This window comes from Sorghum bicolor, chromosome 8, assembly GCF_000003195.3.
Source record: "Sorghum bicolor cultivar BTx623 chromosome 8, Sorghum_bicolor_NCBIv3, whole genome shotgun sequence".
In the NCBI taxonomy this organism is placed as follows: domain Eukaryota; kingdom Viridiplantae; phylum Streptophyta; class Magnoliopsida; order Poales; family Poaceae; genus Sorghum; species Sorghum bicolor.
The window spans coordinates 1,416,339-1,437,848 of NC_012877.2; the positions used below are offsets into that span (position 1 = coordinate 1,416,339).

Here is a 21,510-nt window from a genome sequence, read left to right on the forward strand (position 1 = left end):
AATCTTGAGCTTTTGTGGCAAAATTCTAGCGTGGGAATTTGGTGCCTGAGCTGGTTCTGGCGAGCCACATCCCGCAGCAGAAATCTGGACTGTGCAGCCTAAAAGACAGCGGTTCAATCACCTATGCAGGCAAAGAATAACTGCAGATTCAGTTACAACTTCTACAGATATATGGATGTCTGGATTCTGTCATTTGAGTTTGATAGCCTTGAGAAACTAGAGTTCAATTTGCTCAGGCCAAACTATAGAGTAAAAGAAAAACAAATCATTCAACCACCATTAGCACTTATTCATCTGCAGAATCGTCTGTCTCAGAAAGATAACATGAGCCCTGATGCAGATGCAGAACACATCACCCCCACCCCCCGCCCCAGCTTGTACGATTGCAGTTCATTTAGATTAGTATTTTGCAAACTTTGTTGTATGATACTACTTCACATCTCTGCAAAACTTTTGTACTCCTCCAGAGCTAAGTCGAATGAAGTAAACGAGTACGGAGCGAGCAAAGCCTGCATCTCTTTTCCTGCATTAGGCAACCCTCTGGTAACTGGCACCACCTGCATATTTTTGCAAGTTCAATGTTAGATGAGCCTGCTGCAACATGAGAATGGTGCGTTATTTATTACATGTAACGTGACCAATTCCTGCATATTGATTCTAGTCTTCTAGACACTGCCATAGGAGATGCCAGAGTATGGTTGTGCAATTCAAATATCAGAAAAAAAAATGCGCATTGACATGCCATATTTCAGTTGACAGATTCAGTGCTTGTGTAAAAATGGTAGCAATAGGGAAAAAAAAACTTATGAACAGCAGTCATCCTCTTACATTACGTGGGTTTCTGAACGAGTTTTCATGCATCACATCGCTGGACGTCAGAACAGTGACTCTTGATCCCCTTGCATCGACAGCGGCGCGAAGTTGGTGTGCACGTATTGTCAGGTTCACAGCATCAGGTCCAAAGTTTACTATCTGTAAACACAACGATATTACAGGGATTTGGTCATTTCAGAGTTCCAAAATTGCAGCAGTTGTAAAATGAGTTAAATCAACCACACACACAGGCTACAGGGAGAAGGATCTGTTGGTTTCTTTTACCTTTACCCTCAGGAAGCTATTGTCAGTGTCCCTCCAGGTAATTGCAGATGCCGCCAATGAATCGGAGTATTTGGATGTGATTTTAACTGGATGAAATTCAGCACCGCTTGATTCACGGAAAAATGTCTGCATCCAGTAACTCGGAGTTCCGTACTGTTGCCACGAGTTGAAGACTATCGCGTCTGGGATCCATTTCCAGCTGATAAAAAAAAGTTTCAGACATAATCACTTCAAAAGCTTTACAAAATTAAGAAGGCTAGGGCGAGCAAAAGCATGAAGCTCAGCAATACTGACCCAGGTTGGTTGTTGTTGACGAAGAGCGGCGCGTAACATGCCATCTGGACGATGTCACGGCAAAGAAGCATCACACAGAGCCCTCTCATTAACCCACAAGAAGAAATTGTTTCTAGCTGTGTCAGTATCTATAAGTATACTTAGGTATAATTCCTCTTGTAATCTCTGGACATTTTTAGATCACCTGTTCTTTTCTACTCCTATGAGGAATGCAGCCTCTGCCAGTGAAGCAAGGAGGCTTCCGTTACCACAATCCTTTGGTTCGGTAACTGCATATTCACTGACAAACGCCTGAAATATGAACATATCAGGGTTAATTTACTCACTGTCTAAATCTGATGACCCCAATAAGAAAAAGAACTATGCCAAACAGTGCTTCTTGATGCCTGATAAACAGAGTTTATACTAATTGATAGTCAAACTAATTCGTGGGAAACTGCATATATCTACATGCATGATATAAGTGCAACAGTATGCCTAATGCATTTCAATAGACAAAGGTGTAAGTGTCAATTACAAACAAGGTGGAAAACGAAATATCTTATAAAGAATCAAAGAATCTTGATCCAAGAAAGGAAATCCTTTGGAGAACATTTAATGGCATCTATTACCAAACTTCATATTAAACCATAAAGACAAGAAAATACATACCTTAGGCCCTTTACGTGATGTCCTGTCAAACATACTCTTCATTTGGAAAAGATAAGAAGCATTACTGTAAATCTACAAAAAAAGGTGATATTTTTATAACTGCCAATAAAAGTACAGTAAGAAAACTCTGTTATGAAGTCAAGAAGTTTAAACAGGGGGGAATGACAATCAGAAGCAGTAAGCTTACATGGACGTCATACATATCTGCAGGATGGTGAAATGGCTGAGATGAGCCATCGCAGTTTGAAATAATTTGAATGTCTGGATAGGCTTTTCTTATAGCTTTATAAAATTTGAGGTAGTTTCCTGTTCAGTAAAATTAATAAAAGAACATTGTTAATTAACAAAGTGGCTATTCTTGAGAAGGTCAGTACAGTACTATAGAGATCTTGTAAAAAAAAAGTACAGTACTATAGAGAAATTTGTGAGGCTACTGTAGATCTATAAGGCCTTGTTTAGTTCAACCCAAAAAATAAAAAACTTTTCAAGATTCCTCGTCACATCAAATCTTGCGGGACATGTATGAAACATTAAATATAGATAAAAACAAAAAAAATAATTGCACAGTTTACCTATAAATCGCGAGATAAATTTTTTAAGCCTAGTTAATTTATAATTAGAAAATGTTTGTCAAATAAAAACGAAAGTGCTATAGTGTCAATATCAAAAAAAAAATAGATCTAAACAAGGCCTAAGTTTTTATGAGCTTCTGCATTCAGAAAACACTTGCTCAGGAGACAAGCGCTCAGCGGCAGCGCCCACCAGCAAGCGCACCGATGGCGGCCGCCGGGGACGGACAGACACAGACGCCGACGCCGACGCCGCAACAGGAGCCGGAGCCAGTGGCGGGAGCGGTGGCTGGAGGCGGCGTGATCGCGAAGCTGGAGGAGGAGTGGCGGAAGACGAAGGAGCACGCGCAGACCTACCCGTACGTGTGGGGCTCCTACATCCTCGTCTACGGCGGCCTCGGCGCCTACCTCGCCTGGCGATGGCGAAAGCTCCGTCGCACCGAGGACCGCGTCCGCCTTCTCCAGGACCGCCTCCGCAAGCTCTCCGCCGCCGAGGAATCGCAGGCCGCCTCTGCCTCCGCTTCCACTGCCTCGACCCCTTCCCCGCCGCAGCAGTCGACTTCTGGGCCCGCAAAGCCCGCCTCTAGGTCGTGAATGGAGGAGTAAGTTTCCATTTTTCCAGCTTCTTGACATGGATTACAAGCTACAGAGGGATTTCGGCATCGTTTGAGCTCGCTGCTGTTCTTGGTTGCTGATTTGGTTGGTGATACTAGTTCAGAAGTAGAGGTGGAGGACTATAATACAGAGTGCTGAGACGTTGGTGATCCTCTCTTTGTAATCGAATCATTAGGGAGAAGCTTAAAATTTTGTGGATCATGTGTAGTCATTCCAAGGATTTGGATTTACATCGCAACTTTTGACTAAAAAAACAGTTAAGGAAAACAGGTCTTGTTTTTCCATGGTTTGGTTTCATTCTGTAATGCCCCATAATTCCTTTTGTTGTACTTCACTGGGATGCAAACATGTATCAGTATCAGCAAGGTCCAAGTTGATATCTTAGTGATAACAGGAAATGAGATGCTGGGTTGTGTTAAATACAAGCCTATGTTACTGATAATTTGCATATGTTAATTAATGAAACTTTACCTTCGTAAAATTCCTTGTAACAATCCTCATTCCCAACCGCGACATACTTCAGCGGGAAAGGTTCTGGATGCCCCATTTTAGCTCTTACAGAGCCCCAAGTTGACTCTGCAGTTCCCCTGGCAAACTCAAGACTGTCCAGTACATCCTTTTGCAGGAAAGATGGAGTTATTTCGAGAAATAATGAATTTAAAATTACAGAGAAATGCATATTGGCATCGTGGTATTTGTTTTGACTATGAGACAAAGGAAGAACTATTTTAAGAAGAACATTGGCACAGGTGATCAAGTGGCCAATTCTTATTTTGTTGACTTTATTTCTTTTTTTAAAAAATATGGCGATTTGGCTTAATCATAGCTAATTGAGTGGCATTAGGATGGCAAAGTAGAAAATTGTGTCAATCACATCCCTTGTAAAATATATACTTAAAGTGTGAGTGCTTTGAGACATTTGTTCAAGCACACATTAATATGTGGCTATGTCATTCAGATTTGTGGGAATTAGTCATTATAGGGTTTCTTTGTTATCAATATAACCAAATTTACCGTCATTGAATGTATTAGAACAAAGTGATTGTTTTGTTTCATTGATGAAGGAAAAAAATTGAAGAAAGAAGAAGCAAAATTTTCTGTTACATCATCTGAACAATGTAAGATCTAGGGAGTTCAAAGTTACCTTGACAAAAGGTGCAATACTAGTAGTGTCAACTCCCTCACTGTGGCTAATTCCTAAAATTTAAGATAAAATCTCCAAAATTAATGGCATGCTATTGATGATTATAGATAATGGGGAAAATATATAAAGTTAAAAGTATTGCTTACCAGCATTAAAGACCCAGATAGGGGCAGCACCCAAGTCTTCTGCAAGCTTTTGTGGACATTTTGAAGCAAACATATGGTCAGTTATGGTAAAACCAAAAGAGGCAAACTTGGATGATATTAATCAAAATTTACCTGAAGAAACTCAAAATACCCAAGGCCATCATCGGTCCAGTATTTCCAAAAGTCTCCATAGTGTCCAGGTCTCTCTTCCCATGGACCAATAGTTTCCTTCCATCTGAAAGCATTTCTTAACTGGTCGCCTTCAACAAAGCAACCCCCTATAAAAATGATGCGCAAATATTGTAATGTTAGAAGATGGTTATTTTGACTCGTACTCGTACTCAAGAATAAAGAAGGAAGCATCATGGTAACCATATGGATGTAAAAGAATGTTAGATTAACTCGCTATTAACATGATACTCCAGATTAACTCACCATAAGTTTTTTTCTTGAGAGTGTTAAATATTTGTGTTATACTGTGTCGGTAATAAATCAAGACCTCCCTGAAATGTGTTCGGATGTGACCCTAAAGAAGCAAGAAATGTGTTCCCGAAATACTTTACTTTATTCCTTAAAAGGTACAGGAAGTTTTTCATTCCTGTGTTTTGTTACCTCTAAAATGTGTTGCATTCCTGTGTTACACATGTTTTGGGCTATACAAGGTTCCATTCTCTGAGGATGAAGTTTGGGCTACTATAAAGGACATGCCCTTGGACAAGGCTCCAGGGCCGGATGGTTTTACAGGAAGGTTTTATAAGTCCTGTTGGAGCATTATTAAGGGGGATGTACTGATGGCATTGGGTGCCATCCAGCAAGGCCATGTCTTCAAATTTCGTCTCTTGAACTCGGCTTACATCACCCTGCTGCCTAAGAAAGTGGATGTGGTTGAAGTGAAAGATTTCCGGCCTATAAGTCTTATTCACAGCTTTGCCAAATTGGTAACTAAGCTTATGGCTAACCGGCTAGCTCCTCTGCTGCCTTCCTTGGTTTCTGCGAATCAGAGCCTTTTGTGAGGGGAAGGAGAATACATGACAATTTTATGCTGGTTCAACTGATGGTAAAATCCTTGTACAAGAAGAAAGAGGCGCATATCCTTCTTAAGCTGGACATCTCCAAAGCATTTGACTCAGTTTCTTGGGCATTCCTCTTGGAGGTTTTACGCAAGGTGGGGTTTGGTCAGCGGTGGCGGGACCTCATTTGTTTAATCCTATCCACGGCTTCGACTCAGATCCTTCTCAATGGAGAACCGGGGGACACTATTTATCACCTCCGTGGTCTTAGACAGGGAGACCCACTTTCTCCAATGTTGTTTATTCTAGTTATGGATGTCCTGAATTCTTTGGTCAATTCGGCCGCTTTGATGGGTTTATTGCAGCCTCTAGCTGTTCAGCAAGCACGACATCGGTTATCCTTTTATGCTGATGATGCGGTGATATTTTTAAGACTCCACGATCTGGATTTGATAACTATTAAGCACCTCCTGGATTTGTTTGGCCATGCCTCCGGCCTTAGAACTAATCTGGCCAAAAGCTCAGTTTCCCCTATTCACTGTTCGGATGAGGAGCTAGCTCTCACGGCAAGCATTCTTTCTTGCTCCATAAAGACATTCCCTTGCACTTATCTTGGCCTCCCACTCTCTTTTGGAAAGCCAACTAAAGAGGTGCTGCTACCTTTAGTGGATAAGGTGGCTGATTGTCTCCCTGGTTGGAAGGCCTCTCTTATGAACAGGGCTGGAAGGTTGGTCTTGGTTAAGGCTGTGCTGACTGCTGTCCCAATATATCATTTAATTGCCTTGGACCTACCTAAATGGGTGATTAAAGCCATTGATAAAAAGAGGCGTGGTTTTCTTTGGAAGGGTCACCAGCAGGCCAATGGTGGCAATTGCCTGGTAGCTTGGGAAAAGGTTCAGAGACCACTTGAATATGGAGGACTTGGGATTCATAATCTTGATCTTCTTGGTTGTGCTTTAAAGATTCGGTGGCTGTGGGCGCAAAAGACAGATGATGATAGACCATGGGCTGGCCTTCCTGTTCCTGTTCCTCCTAAGGCACAGGCTCTATTCCATGCTGCAGTCGATGCCATAGTGGGGAATGGGGAGAAAATTCTGTTCTGGAGAGACAGATGGTTGGATGGGCATACCATGGCTGAATTAGCGCCTTACTTGCTCAAGGCGGTTCCAAAGCGAACAGCCAAGAGAAGGACAGTGGCCCAGGCCTTGCACAATAGAAGTTGGACCCAGGATGTTAAGGGAGCTCGTACAGTTGAGGTCTTGTTCGAGTACCTCCAGATTTGGGATATGGTGGAGGGCTTCATTTTGCACCCAGAAACTCCAGACCAATACAAATGGAAGTTATCGGTTGATGGTTCCTACAGCAGTAAATCGGCCTACGCTGCCTTCTTTGAAGGATCCATCAAGTTTGGTTCCTGGAGAAGAATCTGGAAAACTTGGGCTCCTTCGCGCTGCAAGTTCTTCATCTGGTTGGTCTTTCACAACCGGGTTTGGACAGCTGATCGTTTAGCAAGGAGGAACCTACCCCATCCTGAGGCATGTCCGCTTTGTGACCAAGATGTTGAAACAATAAATCATTTACTAGTAGGCTGCGTTTTTGCTCGACAAGTTTGGTCTCTGATTTTGCATCAGTTAGGGCTGCTGCAGTTGGCCCCACAACCTACTGCAAATCGTTTCTCAGGATGGTGGAAGAGAACTTCTGCTGCTGTCCCCAAGGAGGCACGTAAAGGTCTAAACTCCTTGATTATTTTGATGGCGTGGGAGATTTGGAAGCATCGCAATACTTGTGTCTTCGATGGTAAGAGGCCAAGTATTCAGGAAGTTCTTTGGGCTATTAGCTCAGAGGGAGGACTCTGGTGCTTCGCGGGAGCCTCCAGACTCCAGGAGTTGGTGTTTAGGTTGCTGCCTGGGGGGCTTAAGGCATAGAGGCTTTTGGTCGTTCAGGTTCTTAGTGTGGCGTTTCTGTAACCTGTAACCAGGGTGTGGGGTGTGTGAGTTCTGTGTGTGTGTTGGGTCTCTTGACTCGTGTACCTCTTTTTCTCTATCTTAATGAAATGACGCGCAGTTCTCCTGCGCTGTTCGAGAAAAAAAAAGATACACAGTGTCTCTTGGGTACACTGTCTGTAATTATTTCTCAGTTCGTTCAACTGAAAGGATACATGCTAGAGCACTAACTAGGTTGTGTGTTCTAGTGAGAGTTATGTGTTCTCAAGAACATATGGGAACAACTGAAGGATTGGTTTAAATACTAAGATTTCAGCATAGAGGAAATAAAGTGTTGTCGTTATATTTTATTGTTCTAGTTGAGTCAGTAGCATTTTTTGATAGACCGCCTGTAGCTGTGTATTCTAGTAGTCTGTTCAACTTCTAATGCAAAGGAATGAAAAGTCAAAGTTCACAAAAAGATCGCTTAATACAATCCATAGTTAGCTTTGATCATTCTAAAAGGTAGAAAGTACCAGGAAAACGTAGAAATCGTGGTTTCAAATCCAGAAGCATATGCATGAACTCCTTACGAAAACCGTGGCCCTGTACATGTAGAAAAAAAATCAGTTAGCAATTAAGGTAAACATCATAGTAAGAATTGCCTGGCATTAGAAAATTAAGATTAAGTTTATTTCAAATTTCTACAAAAGTGACCATTGTTTATCTGATTGATCTAATAGGTTAGCATAGTGAAGTCTTGAATTCAGGATTTTAAGCATGACTAATTTCCAGTTATGATTGAACAACTCTGATGGCAGTATGGCACAATATTATGAAAAGGTTCCCATTGAATATATGCCTGCTAATTAAAAACAGAGCAAGCTTGTATTTTTTTACAATTCATTGTATATAATTAGTGGATCTTCATGAACTGTGTGCAATATACAGCGCACCCTATATGTATCTGAAGGCATGAGCGACACTTGATCAAACCATATGACTCCCCTTTTGGAAGTTGTTAGATCAAGTCGTGAAGTTCTACATGTCTCGTGAGCTACTAGTTGCAGTTCTACCCTTGTCCAGTCTGACACGTCATTATGTCTGCAACAGTCAATATGCAATGACATCATTTAGCAAAGAAAAAAAAGAACAAACTCAAAAATATTATCCATGTCGGGGAAAAGATACATACTGTATAGAAGCTGATGCCAGGTTTTGCAATGCATGTGAAAGTCTTGAACAAGTGAGTGAAGCTGTCAACTCCACTGATTCTAGTGATCTGACATACATGACTAGATTATAGGTTTTCCCCTCTTCTATGTTCTGTAAAATAAAATGGTCAGGATCTTCATAAAACCATAGGTCCCTAAGTGGAAAATGGAAATGCGTGAAGAAAACTCGTAGCATTGGTTCAAAGGATGTGAGGGTTATCCATTAGATAGGCTCCTGAAAGCTGACATTTCTCATAAAAGAATCCGCATGAATATAAATAAAACAGACAAGTCACTAGCTAAGTTCCTACTTTCACCTATTAACATATACTGTATTTTGTACATGTGACGACACTGTAGTGTGTCAACTCTTGACTTAAAAAAAGATTCTTTTGATAAGAATTATAGCTATGCCAGTTCTTATGTATTAGGATGAATATTATCATACTTTTTTTAAAAAAGAAAAGTTTATCATACCATGCCCCAGAATCCCGGGTTGTAAATGCCAACGCCCCCAGTTCGGCAATTGTCACAGAGAACCTCCATTCTTAGAGCAACAATATTTCTAGTGAAACAGGAGGCAGCTTCAGTCGTCACGTATATGGAAGACTCATCTCCAATGATGTTCCATGGGTCTATGTTTGAAGGGGTGTAGGGCCCTCCAGCTTCAAAACCTAAAGGATAAATTATGTCACAGTGAGTTAATGTTAATATTCAAAATCTCAAATATTAGTGGCAGTTATAAAAGAAAAAATACATAATGTTTTTCTTCTACTTTTCTACGATTTAATACAGAATTTCAGTGTATTTAGTTAATCAACAAGCAGCATAAAGAATGAGGATAAATAGCCCTATTAACGTAACCTTGTCTAGAATTGTTCTTATATGCAAGACATGTTCTGCACCAAATTTAACATCTGCATGTATGAACCACTGATATAATGGACATTTTGGATATATCTTCCTGAGTGGCTGACAAGGTGCTGCACCAAATTTAAACAGCACAAATTGTAGTTTTACGGCCAAGATTTGAACTCTGATTTGAACCTGTCTATTAATTCCGTTGGAGAAACCAAGTCAGAAACCTGATCAAATTTGCCCACTTTTACAGGGAATTTTTCCCTGAACGATATATAAAAGCTAAGAGTAATAGTAGTACCTCTGTTGCTAACAAGCTCCTCCCAGATTCCACCAGCTCCCGCATGGTTGATCTCCTATAATATTCAATGATTTAATTATCACGAATTGATAGAGGATAGTCACGGATATCATGATTCTTTTTCCCTTTTGTTATGTTGCAGTGAAAATTGAAAGAACCGTTGTGCACAAGCACAAGTAGTTTTTGACTGCTTCTTTGTTCCAGCATGCAAGGGCAGACAAAATTCCATGGCATTCATGAAAGAAGGAAAAATATGAAATAAGATGTGAAAAAACATGGACATGAACATCAAATGTTACTATTTAGTTAATGAGTGCACTGCAGACAGCAGACTGCAGAGTGAACAAATGCTAGAGGCCTAGAACCTCAGATGCCATACTAATTATTCTCTGTAACTGTAAACTAGAGAGACATGAGAAGCTAACTATATCTCCTGGGTTGACTAATTTGTATATTCACCGGGACTCCAATTTCTAAAGCATAAGACCTTTTGTTGCAAGAAATGCAGAAATGGGTGGATTGAACTGAACTGACAGCTGGAAAGTGAAGAAGCAAGGTCTCACCTCAAAGAAGAGTCCAAATAACGTTTTAGGGATTTCCCTTCGGAAGCACCAGGAAACATCAACATCAAGTGTTGCGGATTGCGTGCATCCAGGTTCTGTGGCAGCACCATCTCTGCAGGTCACCACCGAGAAGAGAAGGAAGGAGCAGAGGATGGCGCAGGAGTAGACTTGCTTGGAACCCATGAGCGCACCTGCGCTGTGCATGCCAATCCAATCAAACGCTAGCTCAGTAAGGTTATCAACCGCATGCATAAAGGATAAATCCTCAACAGAAGATGAAATGCAGTTGTTCAAAAACTGAAAGGAGGGCGAGCAATGGTGGATCAAGTCGTCCGACTAATCAGTCTGATCGGTGCCTTAGCGATTAGCTATGCACTACGATTAGTCACGATTAATCGCGATTAGTCGGTGCCATGTCGACTAGACGATTCGATCTGATAACAGTCTGCAGGATTGGTAAAAGAGCAAGAAGCAGTGGAAAGCTCTTCTGTTTCTGTTAGGCATTTCAGCAAACACTTTGATCTCGGCCAAGATCAGTACATACGATTGGCATGGAAGGGAGAAGTTTGAGAAACCAAGGCAAGGCGTGTCACCTGAAGACGAAGAAGCTCGCTCAAGCGTGCGGTGGTGTGGCAGCAGTGTGAGCGAGCGCTGAGGGTGGAAGGACGCCACCGCCATGGTGCTTTAAGTAGGCAAAATGGCGCCAGAAGCGGTGGGAGAAGGAGGGAGGACTGGCAGGGGCAGAGGACTGCGAGGGCCCGCATGTCAGGGACGTTGCACTGTGCTCCCTCTTTTCTACTGCATGTGTGTGTGTAAAATGTAAAGTACTCCTAAACAATGTGGCAACCAACAGTCCAACACACAACAAAAACAATTAAACAAAAAAACAGTTCTACCAATATTATTGTTTCTGAATCTGTGCACCGGCGGTCTGGCGGTCTGCAGCTGCCAACAGACAGAAGCAAGACACATTCTCGCTGTCTGCCGCTTTTGTTTTTGGCAAGGTACTGAAACTAGCAATGCTAATAGTCTAGGGACTGCCACATCCTGATACAAACGAGCAAGACACATTCTCTTCACGGAAACGAAATGGATACATCTTTAGAGACGGATTTCTTAATAAAACCGCTCCATGAAAATAGATCTTCATCATAGAGCTATATATAGTGTTCTCCGGCGATGTTAGAGACGGCGTGCTAGTTTAACCGTCTCTGTTAGAAAAGGGAGACATTTCTAAAAATCTTTTCTCTACTAGTGCATGTCAGGGGAGTTGTAGGCTTGCCACCATGGACTCTCTCTTTTTCTATAGGATTAAGATCCAAGACTCTTGTATTAATGACAGGTGTCATTTCTTCATGTGGTTGGTTGCTAGAAATAGATATTGGACAGTGCATCGACTTTTTTTTTTGACAAACAACGGGGGGGTGGGGGGTGGGGGGAGGCGTTCCCCACCTGATTTGGGAAGAAGAAACTTTACTTTACAAGACATGGCCTTCAACATCCTACTACTTGCCCCCCACTGTGATAAAGACGAGGACCACCTGTTGTTGCCATACGTGTTTGCTCTAAAATGTTGGTTCTCCCTCTTGCAAAGGGTTGGTCTACAACACCTCTGTCTTGAAATGGACCGGTTCAATAGAATTTTCAGTGGGGTGGTTGATCTTATTCAAAAGGATCTAAATTCCTTTGTTATTTTAGGAGCTTGGAGTCCGGAAGCATTGCAATAGGTGAGTGGGGTTTCCCCTAGTAGTGTGGTCCGATTGTGTTAGTAGCCTTGGGGGATTTACATTTTTGGGGTTTGGCTCAAGGAAGGTTTTTATCCATCTATGTGTATTTTGTGGCCATGGTCGGTCTATTGCTGAAAAGGGTGCAATATCTATAGGTCTTGTTGTGGATTTTTGTGGTTCTTTTCAAAGTGATTTTCTTTTCGTGCTTTGTTCTTTTCTTAATATAATGATACACAACTCTCCTTTGTGTTTAAAAAAAAATGTAATAATCATCTAGTCAGAGTGTTACATGCAACCAACGTTATTTAACAATACTCTGTCCATGCGTATGAAATTGTACTATGCCTGATTTTGGTTTTATGTTACGACAATTTTTGACAACAACAACAACAACAACAACAACAATAAACTACTCAGAAAAATAATTCACATCAATCCTCTTTCTATTAAATTAACCATGTATATAAATACATTTCTGTCCCAAAATTGGAATTATTATATTCTTATTGTCGGACAGACACCCCCCAAGAATAATTCAGGTAATGGAGCTGTCATGTAACGAGTTGAAGCAGCCAGGAGTCCAGGACGACAAGTCTCTAATTATATTTGTGGATTTCTTCGAAAAAATAAAACTATGGGCCCATTTGGTTCGCCTTGCTAAATTTTAGCCAGCTAAACTTTAGTCACTTTAGTAACTTAACTTCCATATATTGACTAAAAAGAGATAAAATAGTTTTAGTCTCACTAGTTATCCAAGAGTAGCTAAAATAGTTTTAGTTCGGTAAAATTTAGTAAAGAAACCAAACAAGCCCTATATTTGTTGAGAGGTGAACATGGTGGTTTCTGAATTGTGTGCACTGGCCGGTCGGAAACTGATCACAGACGACAGAAGCAAATAAATCGATCTCGCTTTCTCCCCCCTTTTGTTCTTGGCTTCGTACTGAAAATAGCTAGCTATAGTAACTAAGTGCAATTGCATGTATGCATGTTCACCTCGTTACAGGAATTTGTCACTTAGCAGGGTCACCTCCAGAAATTTGAGGCTCAAGTAATTTTTTTAAAAATTGAATGGCTAATAAAACTGATAAGTGGATTTTTTTTAAAAAAAATATTTTAAAATATTTGAATGGCAAATAAAAAATGTCTTCTTTCACTCTACAAATATATATACCTTAAATATGTCATCTTTTGTCAATATGTAGAAATATGTCAAACATAAACTCTAAAATAGGAAAAGTATTACGGACCACAAGTTCTACTGAAAAGCATCTAGTATTTCTCAAAATAAAATCTCCGATTATAACTTCATAATTAATCGTCTCCAAAACATCATTTTCAAGTGCAATCATCACCAGCCCATTAAGTCTTTCTTGTGTCATAGTAGAACGCCAAGTAGGATCGATTTCAACTACTTAAGTTTAGAAAAGCTCCTTTAATTTCTGTAGATGCAACAGTCACAGGAATAGTTAACAGTATTCTATATGCAATAGTAGCATTAGGATACAGGCCACTTTACTTGTTCAAAAACTTCATAATATCAAGAGGACCCATAGAATCCTTTAACCCCCCCCCCCCCACCCCACACACACACACACACACAAATCTCGTCCATCAGTATCCTTATGTACCCCACTCTTAAGGGCATCCTCAAGATTAACACAAGCAGCCATCAAACTCTCATCATCAATGGATCATAGCCTATCCGATGTAAACGAGAAGCCAAATGTTTTCTTAAAGCCCTAGTATTGTCCAAATATGTTGGCAAGTGAAGCTATATAGGTTGATCAACAACAGGTACAAAATAATTGTCCTAAATGACTCCTCTGCAGATTGTGAATGAAACAATAGATGCATCATCTATGCCCTCGTCAAACTGTCTTTTCTTTTGATTTTATGCTTGGTGCAAAACTCTGGATGAATATCCATCTCCATTGCAATTTCTTTTGCAGCTTCCAATGCTTTGGAAAAGCCAGTTTCTCTGTACTTCTAGAGAATGGAAATCATCCCCTGCACAAACTGAATTGCAGTATCAATACACATATCTTTTGATTGCAGCTGCAAGCTGACCAAATTAACAACAGATAATATTAATTTCATACCAAATGATTATTGCCACCAAAAGAAATCAAAGCCAACAATTCATTTTCCGCTAACGATTTAGCTTCACTACTTTTCAATGGATCCTTATCACTTTCAACCACCTGTAGTAATGCCTCCCTTATTTCTAGCAACTGAAACCTTAAAGGCTTAACACTATCAACACAAATCTCCCAACCAGTAGATAACACAGACTTGAGAGTCAGTCCACTAATGTTATGTTTAAGAGTTTTCCACCTCTGTAGAATTAGCAAATGTTGTATAGATGCGGCATTGGATAATCCCCCCAAAAAAAATCTGCTGTTTGACGACAAGATTATTGCCATATCACATAGAGTCAAATTTAGACTATGGCAACCACAGGCTGAATAAAAAGCTCTTGGATTCACAGCGGAGGATTATAAGCTTCTTGTCTTTCCCTACTAGTCTCCGGCGTATCATATCGAATCAAAACCATTGAATTGGACTCACGTTAATTGCCACGTCGGTGAACCTGAACCTACGGCGAGGTTGGCCGTCCACACTCCGGCGTGGCGGGCATCATCATGTCCAACCACGGCACGCATCAGCTGGATACATCTTGTCTTGTTACACTATTCTCGATGATGTAATGTGTTATGTGTACATTGGAGATGTATGTATGGCCATGTGGTTAGTGTGGTTACTGTTATGTACATATATATACACAGTAGCACGCCTGCGTGCAGATACACCATATTGAAGATAAGAATGCATGGGATGTGAAGATCATCAACCCCCATCTCTCTACTTTATTTAAGTTTTATTAATTAGTGACAGCAAAAACCGAATGCATGCAGTGACAAGGACATGCAGCTGGAAACACACTTTTTATTAGGTGCTTTTGCCATAATAGGAAAACCAGACAGGGCGGCTAATCTGCTCTCCTTTGCAAGTTGTGCTATCCCTAAACACAAAATGTTGTGGACATGCCATTCAAAATAGCATTTTTTAGTGATAGCACAACACATGTTTAAACTTAAATTGTGATGGTATTATTTTGTTCCAAAGAAAAGAAAAAAAGAAAAAAATAGGAAGGGCATGACTCTCATCTTGTTACCTTTTGGATTAATTCATTCTAGGCATCGTAGTAGATAGGATAAGTGCTCCATGTTGTCGCTACGCTTTAGCATGTGGTACGGATTGAATCCATGCATGAGTCTCCTAAGGCAAAGTGCCTCAAAGAAGCGGTTGGTTGAGCCAGCCCGGGTTCAAGTCATGGCACCATCTTCTTAAGACGAAAATTAGAGGGACGTCTCTCCCCCTGGTCGAGTTTTTTTTAAGGCAAAGTGCGTCACAAGAAAAAGAGTATAGCCTCAGAATAATTAGGTTGTACACCTCCTTCAAGTGTATTATCAACGGTGACCAAGGCACTCTATATGACCACAAGGGGTGCATACTTTAAGTCCTGCACAATCAAAGGTATTGTATTTGATGATAATTAGACGCTATCAACGTGATTAATGGTGATTGGTTGATAAATGGATAATATTTAACGCAAACCTGAGTTTTGTCCTTCAGAACACATTATATTTGATGATAAATTTTAAATGCTAGAATGCACTATATGTCTATATTACATGATGGAGGGAGTAGCTTGGATCTCAGCACCTGCAGCGCAGGTGCCTCAGCCTTGGCACCCCATATGTCGATCTCACCTTGCGCATTCAGCTTAGGTACCGTGACCATAGAGTCGGACTATTTCATCGCCGACAGCGTCGTTCCTGAACACGACGTTGTTGGTGATGAAGTAGCCGGACTCCACGGTCATGGTGCCGCTGCTCTCCGTGATGTAGAGAGGCTTACGTACTGTCCTTGTCTGGGCTTGGGCGGCCACGCGTTGATCCTGCTGATACATGGCGCTGTCAGCCAAGACAGCGACAAGAGCAGGGACGACGATAATAGTAGCTTCTTGTGTGGTCTACTTTTTTGTGTAATTCCCTGCTTCTTCTTCATTTTGTTCTTCCTCGATCAGCTCCCTCCTTATATAGATAGATCCAACGACGAGCAATGCAAGCAAGCAGTGGTGTTCCGCCACTCTTGTTGCATGCATATGCATTATATTGCCAAAAGGAGCGGCTATACGAGAGATCGATATAACAATAACCAAGCTAATTTTAGATTAGACGGACTGACAGTCCGCCTACGATGGTCGGTTGCCCTGATGTTCCGCCAAAAACAGGGCTCATATCACCCAATAATGCCCCAATCTCTACACAGATGTACCCACACAAACATGAACCACCAAATCACGATCACCGGAAAATCACGCAACCTTCCTCTCCATGCTGCATTTGATCCAAGACAACCTCTGATTCTTTATTTTTTTCCTTTTTGAAATGAGAAATATCTGAACTTAGGGCATGCTGCTTTTGATCCAAGAAAAACTCACCCAAATCTGTCCATCAGGTGCACTCAGTCTTCTTTTATTTGTTGAAGGAAGAAATAATCCATCTCACTTTCTATTTATGTCATCATATTCTAAAACTGAATTGTGTTTCTTTTTTATTTTTTTTAAAAGAGTAGGTTAAAGGTCTATCTACGTATGAAATTAAGTGAATAAAATGCATAAAATAAACAATTTAACATACACGAAAACAGCAAAAAAACATCTAACCACACAATAAAAGCGACCATAAACAAACACCTATGACCTACCCACACAATGCAATGAAAGTGACCATACAATTGCAGTGACCAACACAACATAGTGAGTCCACCACTATACCATCACTTGCATTTCTCCTAGGCACACTGAAAATGGAAGTTGTCAAAAAAGGCATAGTGGATTTTGCAATTGCAATACATGTATTAACCTTAGGAAGGACACCATGCATGAAGTTTCATAAGGGGTCGTTTTTGGTGTGCTATTGTACAACACCGTATCACAGCTAAGCCAGAGCCGATGGAAGAAATTGTGGCTCTATCAGTTTCTGCTCTTCCTTAGTTCATTTTTCACATCAAGAACCAAAAGAGTTCCATGCTATAGTGATTGGGAGGAGTCGGAGCTTTCAAGAGCCATACCAAATAGGGTATATAAGTTATAGATAGACATGACCATGTCACCATGGTGGATTGGTGAGGAAGAGAGAAGTGGCAGAGGAGCGAGGGCTAATGCGATGTGGCCCACATGTCAGGGGCGTTATAGGCTTGCCACCATGGATTTCCTCTTGTCCAAGGATTAGGATCCAAGTCTCTTCTGTAGTGATGACTCTGTAGACAGAGTGTTCCATGCAACCAATATTATTTAACGGTACTCTCTTCATACGTATGAAATTGTACTGTGCCTTATTTTGGTTATTATGTTACAATGACAGTCCTTTAATAACAACAAAAAAAACTCAGCAACAATAATTCATTGATATTATATATTGTAATCTTATTGTTGGACAGACACCCAAGAATAATTTAGGTAATGGATCGGAGTTGTCCTGTAATGAGTTGAAGCAACCAGGACGAGATAGGTCTCCAATTATATTTGTGGATTTCTACGGAAAAAAACAAAAACGTACTCCTCTCTACTCACAAAGGAAATCGTTTTTGACAAGGTTTGAGTCAAAAATTAGAAATATAAATCATAAATAACATTTAAGTTACTGAGCTTGGAAATATCAAAACCATATGAATAGATTTATCTTGAAAAATACTTTCATAAAAATATACATATACCACTTTCTGATAAATATTTTTATAAAAACAAGGAGTCAAAGTTAGGCTTTAAAGACCGTGTCGCTATCCTAAATGACTTCCTTTGTGAGTATGGAGAGAGTATTTGTTGAGACAGCTGAGCATGCATGGTGGTTTGTGAATTGTGTGCACTAGTCGGTCAGTGACTCAGCACAGACAATATATGGAAACAAATAAAGACGCTCTCGCTTTCACCTCCTTTTGTTCCTGGCTTCGTCCTGAAACTAGATAGCTAGTAATAAATGCTTTGTTCGCTTAGATGAAAAACCATGGCTGAAAATATTATTCGCTGATTTATTGTAAAAGAAAAATATTGTTGAATGGCTGGAAGATTCAACATAGTGAAAAAACATTGCTGAAAGTTCTGTTTGCACCGCCACCGCACCATGCAGTCTGTTAGAAATTAATGATAAGATTGGGTTGGATGGTATATATGATGCTAGATCAAGAGTGTGGTGGCTGGTAAATATGGTGGTGTTGTGTTGTCGTGCATGTTGCCAATAAGAGGGAGGTGGTGAGAAGCCAAGAAAGAGCCACTTACCCAGCTTATCGGTTTTAGGGTTTTCACATTATGTTAAAAGAATTACTTGTGGAGAAGCCCATAGTAAGTTTGGCATTTATTGTTCAATGAAAAAGCACTGTAGTAGTTCCAAACAGGGCTGAATTCGAAGAAGCTCAGTCAAGTGTGTAATGTTGTGGGTTATAGCCTATGTGTAACGTCTCGCCTCCACGAGGCCGGGCCCGCTTACATCTGGTAGCTTTTCTAAGACATAGTCAGTCCCCACAGACCAACACTAGTCTTTTCTGCACACTTTGTCCTCACTCGTGCGCACCCGGGAACTACTTCCCCCTATTAAGCCCTGGGCCGGGTGTTACATCCTCACCCACGGGAACTACTTCCCCCTATTAAGCCCTGGGCCGGGTGTTACATCCTCACCCCCTTAAGAGATCGACGTCCTCGTCGATCAAACCCACGTCCGTGGGTCGGCTCTGATACCATTCTGTAACGTCCCGCCTCCACGAGGCCGGGCCCGCTTACATCTGGTAGCTTTTCTAAGACATAGTCAGTCCCCACAATCCATCCTCACCCACGGGAACTACTTCCCCCTATTAAGCCCTGGGCCGGGTGTTACATCCTCACCCCCTTAAGAGATCGACGTCCTCGTCGATCAAACCCACGTCCGTGGGTCGGCTCTGATACCATTCTGTAACGTCCCGCCTCCACGAGGCCGGGCCCGCTTACATCTGGTAGCTTTTCTAAGACATAGTCAGTCCCCACAATCGTGCGCACCCGGGAACTACTTCCCGGTCAGTCACCCATCCCTAAATTGCTCTAGGCCAAGCACGCTTAACTTTAGAGTTCTTTCGAGATAGGCTCCCGGAAAAGAAGTTGCAACTTGTTGGTATGAGTCTCTTATTAATCCTATTAAGCCCTGGGCGGGGTGTTACACTATGGCAGTGTAAGCGCTGGCCTTAAAGAGGGACGCACTATGCTGCTTTAAGTGTAGCTCCAACATTGATATTTCAACTAGCCCATGGAGATTTGCTTTAGCGTTTTTGTGAGGCCTTGTTTAGTTCGCGAAAAGAAAAGTTTTTAGATATTGAAGGACATTTATAACTATAACAATTAGTATTTAATCATAGACTAATTAGACTTAAAAGATTCATCGTGCAAAATAATAAAAAAGAAGAGCTATATCTCTTATTTCCTAGACTCGATCAAACAAACTACGAAGCTATTATTGGGCCCATGGTGAGATGTGGGTGAGTGAAAAGAAATAATGAGAAACTCATTGTCTTATGTACTACTTTCTCCGTTCTAAATTATTTGAATTTTCTATGTACAAATTTTTGGTTATATACGTAGATATGTCATATTTATAGGTGTATAATAAAAATTATGTATTTAGAAAAAACAAAACGACTTATAATCTGCAAAATATGAGTTGTTACTAAAAAAATTCCTAGCTCGGAGGAGTGCCGGCAGAGGGCGAGGTCCCACATGTTCCTATCCATATTCATCTTTCGCGAATCCGACACGGTGAAACTCCAGATTCGACACACCCGTGTCGGAAACGGTTATTACTTTGAAGAATCGAAACCGGTTACCTCCTGTAAAATCGGGAAAGGCGGTGGCGTGTTGCCCCCCTCACCCTATGATTTTGGCGCGAAATCGTACGGTCAATCCGACACCACATGATTTTGGCGCGAATCCGACACGGTGAAAACTCCAAGAGCACCCGCGTCGTCTTGTCGGACTCGGCTCCGCCTCTCCCCCTATAAATATCCACCGCCGCCGGCCCTCAGAGCCCCCATCATACCCCGCAGCCCCCTTCTCGTTCCCTTCTCTCGTCGCAGAGATGATGACGACGCCGGCGCCGCCGGCCCTAGGCCAGGAGATTTTCAGCCGCGGCTTCCGCTTCAGGCCGACGCCACAAGAAGCCGTCGTGTACTACCTGCCCCGCCTCATCTCCGGCGAGCCGCTGCACGAGGTCGTCCGCTCCGTCATCCACCACGCCGACGACGTCTACGACTGCAAGCCTGCCGATCTCGCCCGCCGGTTCCGCCCTATGCCAAGAACCGGCGACCGCTTCTTCTTCACCGTCGTCAACAAGGGCGTGCGCGCCGCCGCCGCCGCCGGGCCCGGCTCATCATCCTGGGCCGCGCAGACCACGACGGGAATCAAGGACGACGAGGGAGTCCAGATCGGCGAGCTCAGGAAGCTGAGGTACAAGAAGGATGGAGTCCTCATGGACTGGCTTATGGACGAATACTCGTCGTGCGGCGCCGGCGGCGACGACAAGCAGCAGCAGCAGTTCGTGTTCTGCAAGGTGTACGTCTCTCCCAGGGCTGCTCCGACCTCCCTCGCGCACCAAGAGTCCGCTGCTTTCTTCGCTTTGCCGCCACTGCCGCCCGCCGCCGTCATCGCGCAGCCGGCTGTCAAGAGGACAGTGCCACCGGCGATGCAGGCCGCCATGCCGCCATGCGCTAAGAGGACAGCGCCGCCACCGCTGCAGGATGCCATGCCGCCGTGCGCCAAGAGAATGCGGGGTCCTGTTCTGCAGCCGGCACCGCAGCCTCCTGCGCCGCCAGCTCGGATCAGATCGCCGTTCACCGCTGTTCAGAAGTTCTACTCCGCACCACCACAGCCGTGTGCGCCTCTCCGCGGTTCGCCGGCACCAAAGCCTCCGACGCCGCCAGCTCCGATCAGATCGCCGCTTACCGCTGTTCAGCAGAAGTTGTACTCCGCACCACCACAGCGGTGTGCGCCTCTCCGTGGTTCGCCGGCACCACAGCCTCCGGTGCCGCCAGCTCCGATCAGATCGCCGCTTACCGCTGTTCAGCAGAAGTTGTACTTCGCACCACCACAGCCGTGTGCGCCTCTCCGTGGTTCGCCGGCACCAAAGCCTCAGGCGCCGCCAGCTCCGATCAGATCGCCGCTCACCGCTGCTCAGAAGTTGTACTTCGGACCGCCACAACCACAACCGTGTGCGCCACTCCGCGGTTCGCCGGCTCCTCCCTCGGTGACACAGACACAGCCATCTCCGGCTCCAATTCAGACTCCGGCGCCGCCGCCAGTCCCGACCCGTCCTGTG

The 21,510-nt window shown here is 42.7% G+C and overlaps 2 protein-coding genes and 1 long non-coding RNA gene across 3 annotated transcripts; 1 reads left to right on the forward strand and 2 right to left on the reverse strand.

Annotated features, from left to right (window-relative positions):
- Positions 230-11,126, reverse strand: LOC8071430 (alpha-L-arabinofuranosidase 1). The gene is made up of 18 exons (XM_021446499.1): positions 10,979-11,126; positions 10,386-10,576; positions 9,823-9,877; positions 9,141-9,337; positions 8,645-8,775; positions 8,406-8,553; positions 7,986-8,055; positions 4,650-4,795; positions 4,518-4,563; positions 4,372-4,424; positions 3,699-3,843; positions 2,231-2,349; positions 2,044-2,115; positions 1,578-1,683; positions 1,393-1,450; positions 1,099-1,297; positions 829-972; positions 230-557 (listed from the first exon to the last, which is right to left on the reverse strand). Exons 1-18 carry the CDS (start codon positions 11,061-11,063, stop codon positions 435-437), a joined length of 2,088 nt encoding a protein of 695 aa, XP_021302174.1. The 5' UTR covers positions 11,064-11,126; the 3' UTR covers positions 230-434.
- Positions 2,746-3,524, forward strand: LOC8070373. Its single transcript, XM_002441691.2, has one exon. The coding sequence runs from the start codon at positions 2,820-2,822 to the stop codon at positions 3,204-3,206; it is 387 nt and encodes a 128-aa protein (XP_002441736.1). The 5' UTR covers positions 2,746-2,819; the 3' UTR covers positions 3,207-3,524.
- LOC110429881 lies at positions 13,705-15,976 on the reverse strand. The gene is made up of 3 exons (XR_002447062.1): positions 15,886-15,976; positions 15,288-15,635; positions 13,705-14,128 (listed from the first exon to the last, which is right to left on the reverse strand). It is a non-coding gene; the product is annotated as an uncharacterized LOC110429881 (long non-coding RNA).

What these genes read in the sequence shown, in the direction of transcription:
- LOC8071430 (XM_021446499.1), bottom strand. Translation starts at nt 11,063, where the DNA reads ATGGCGGTGGCGTCCTTCCACCCTCAGCGCTCGCTCACACTGCTGCCA. An exon ending in TATCTGGGTCTTTAATGCTG is followed by an intron (nt 4,425 to 4,517) that starts GTAAGCAATACT and finishes CTTAAATTTTAG; the next exon opens with GAATTAGCCACAGTGAGGGA. An exon ending in CATCACGTAAAGGGCCTAAG is followed by an intron (nt 1,684 to 2,043) that starts GTATGTATTTTC and finishes TTCATATTTCAG; the next exon opens with GCGTTTGTCAGTGAATATGC.
- LOC8070373 (XM_002441691.2), top strand. Translation starts at nt 2,820, where the DNA reads ATGGCGGCCGCCGGGGACGGACAGACACAGACGCCGACGCCGACGCCG.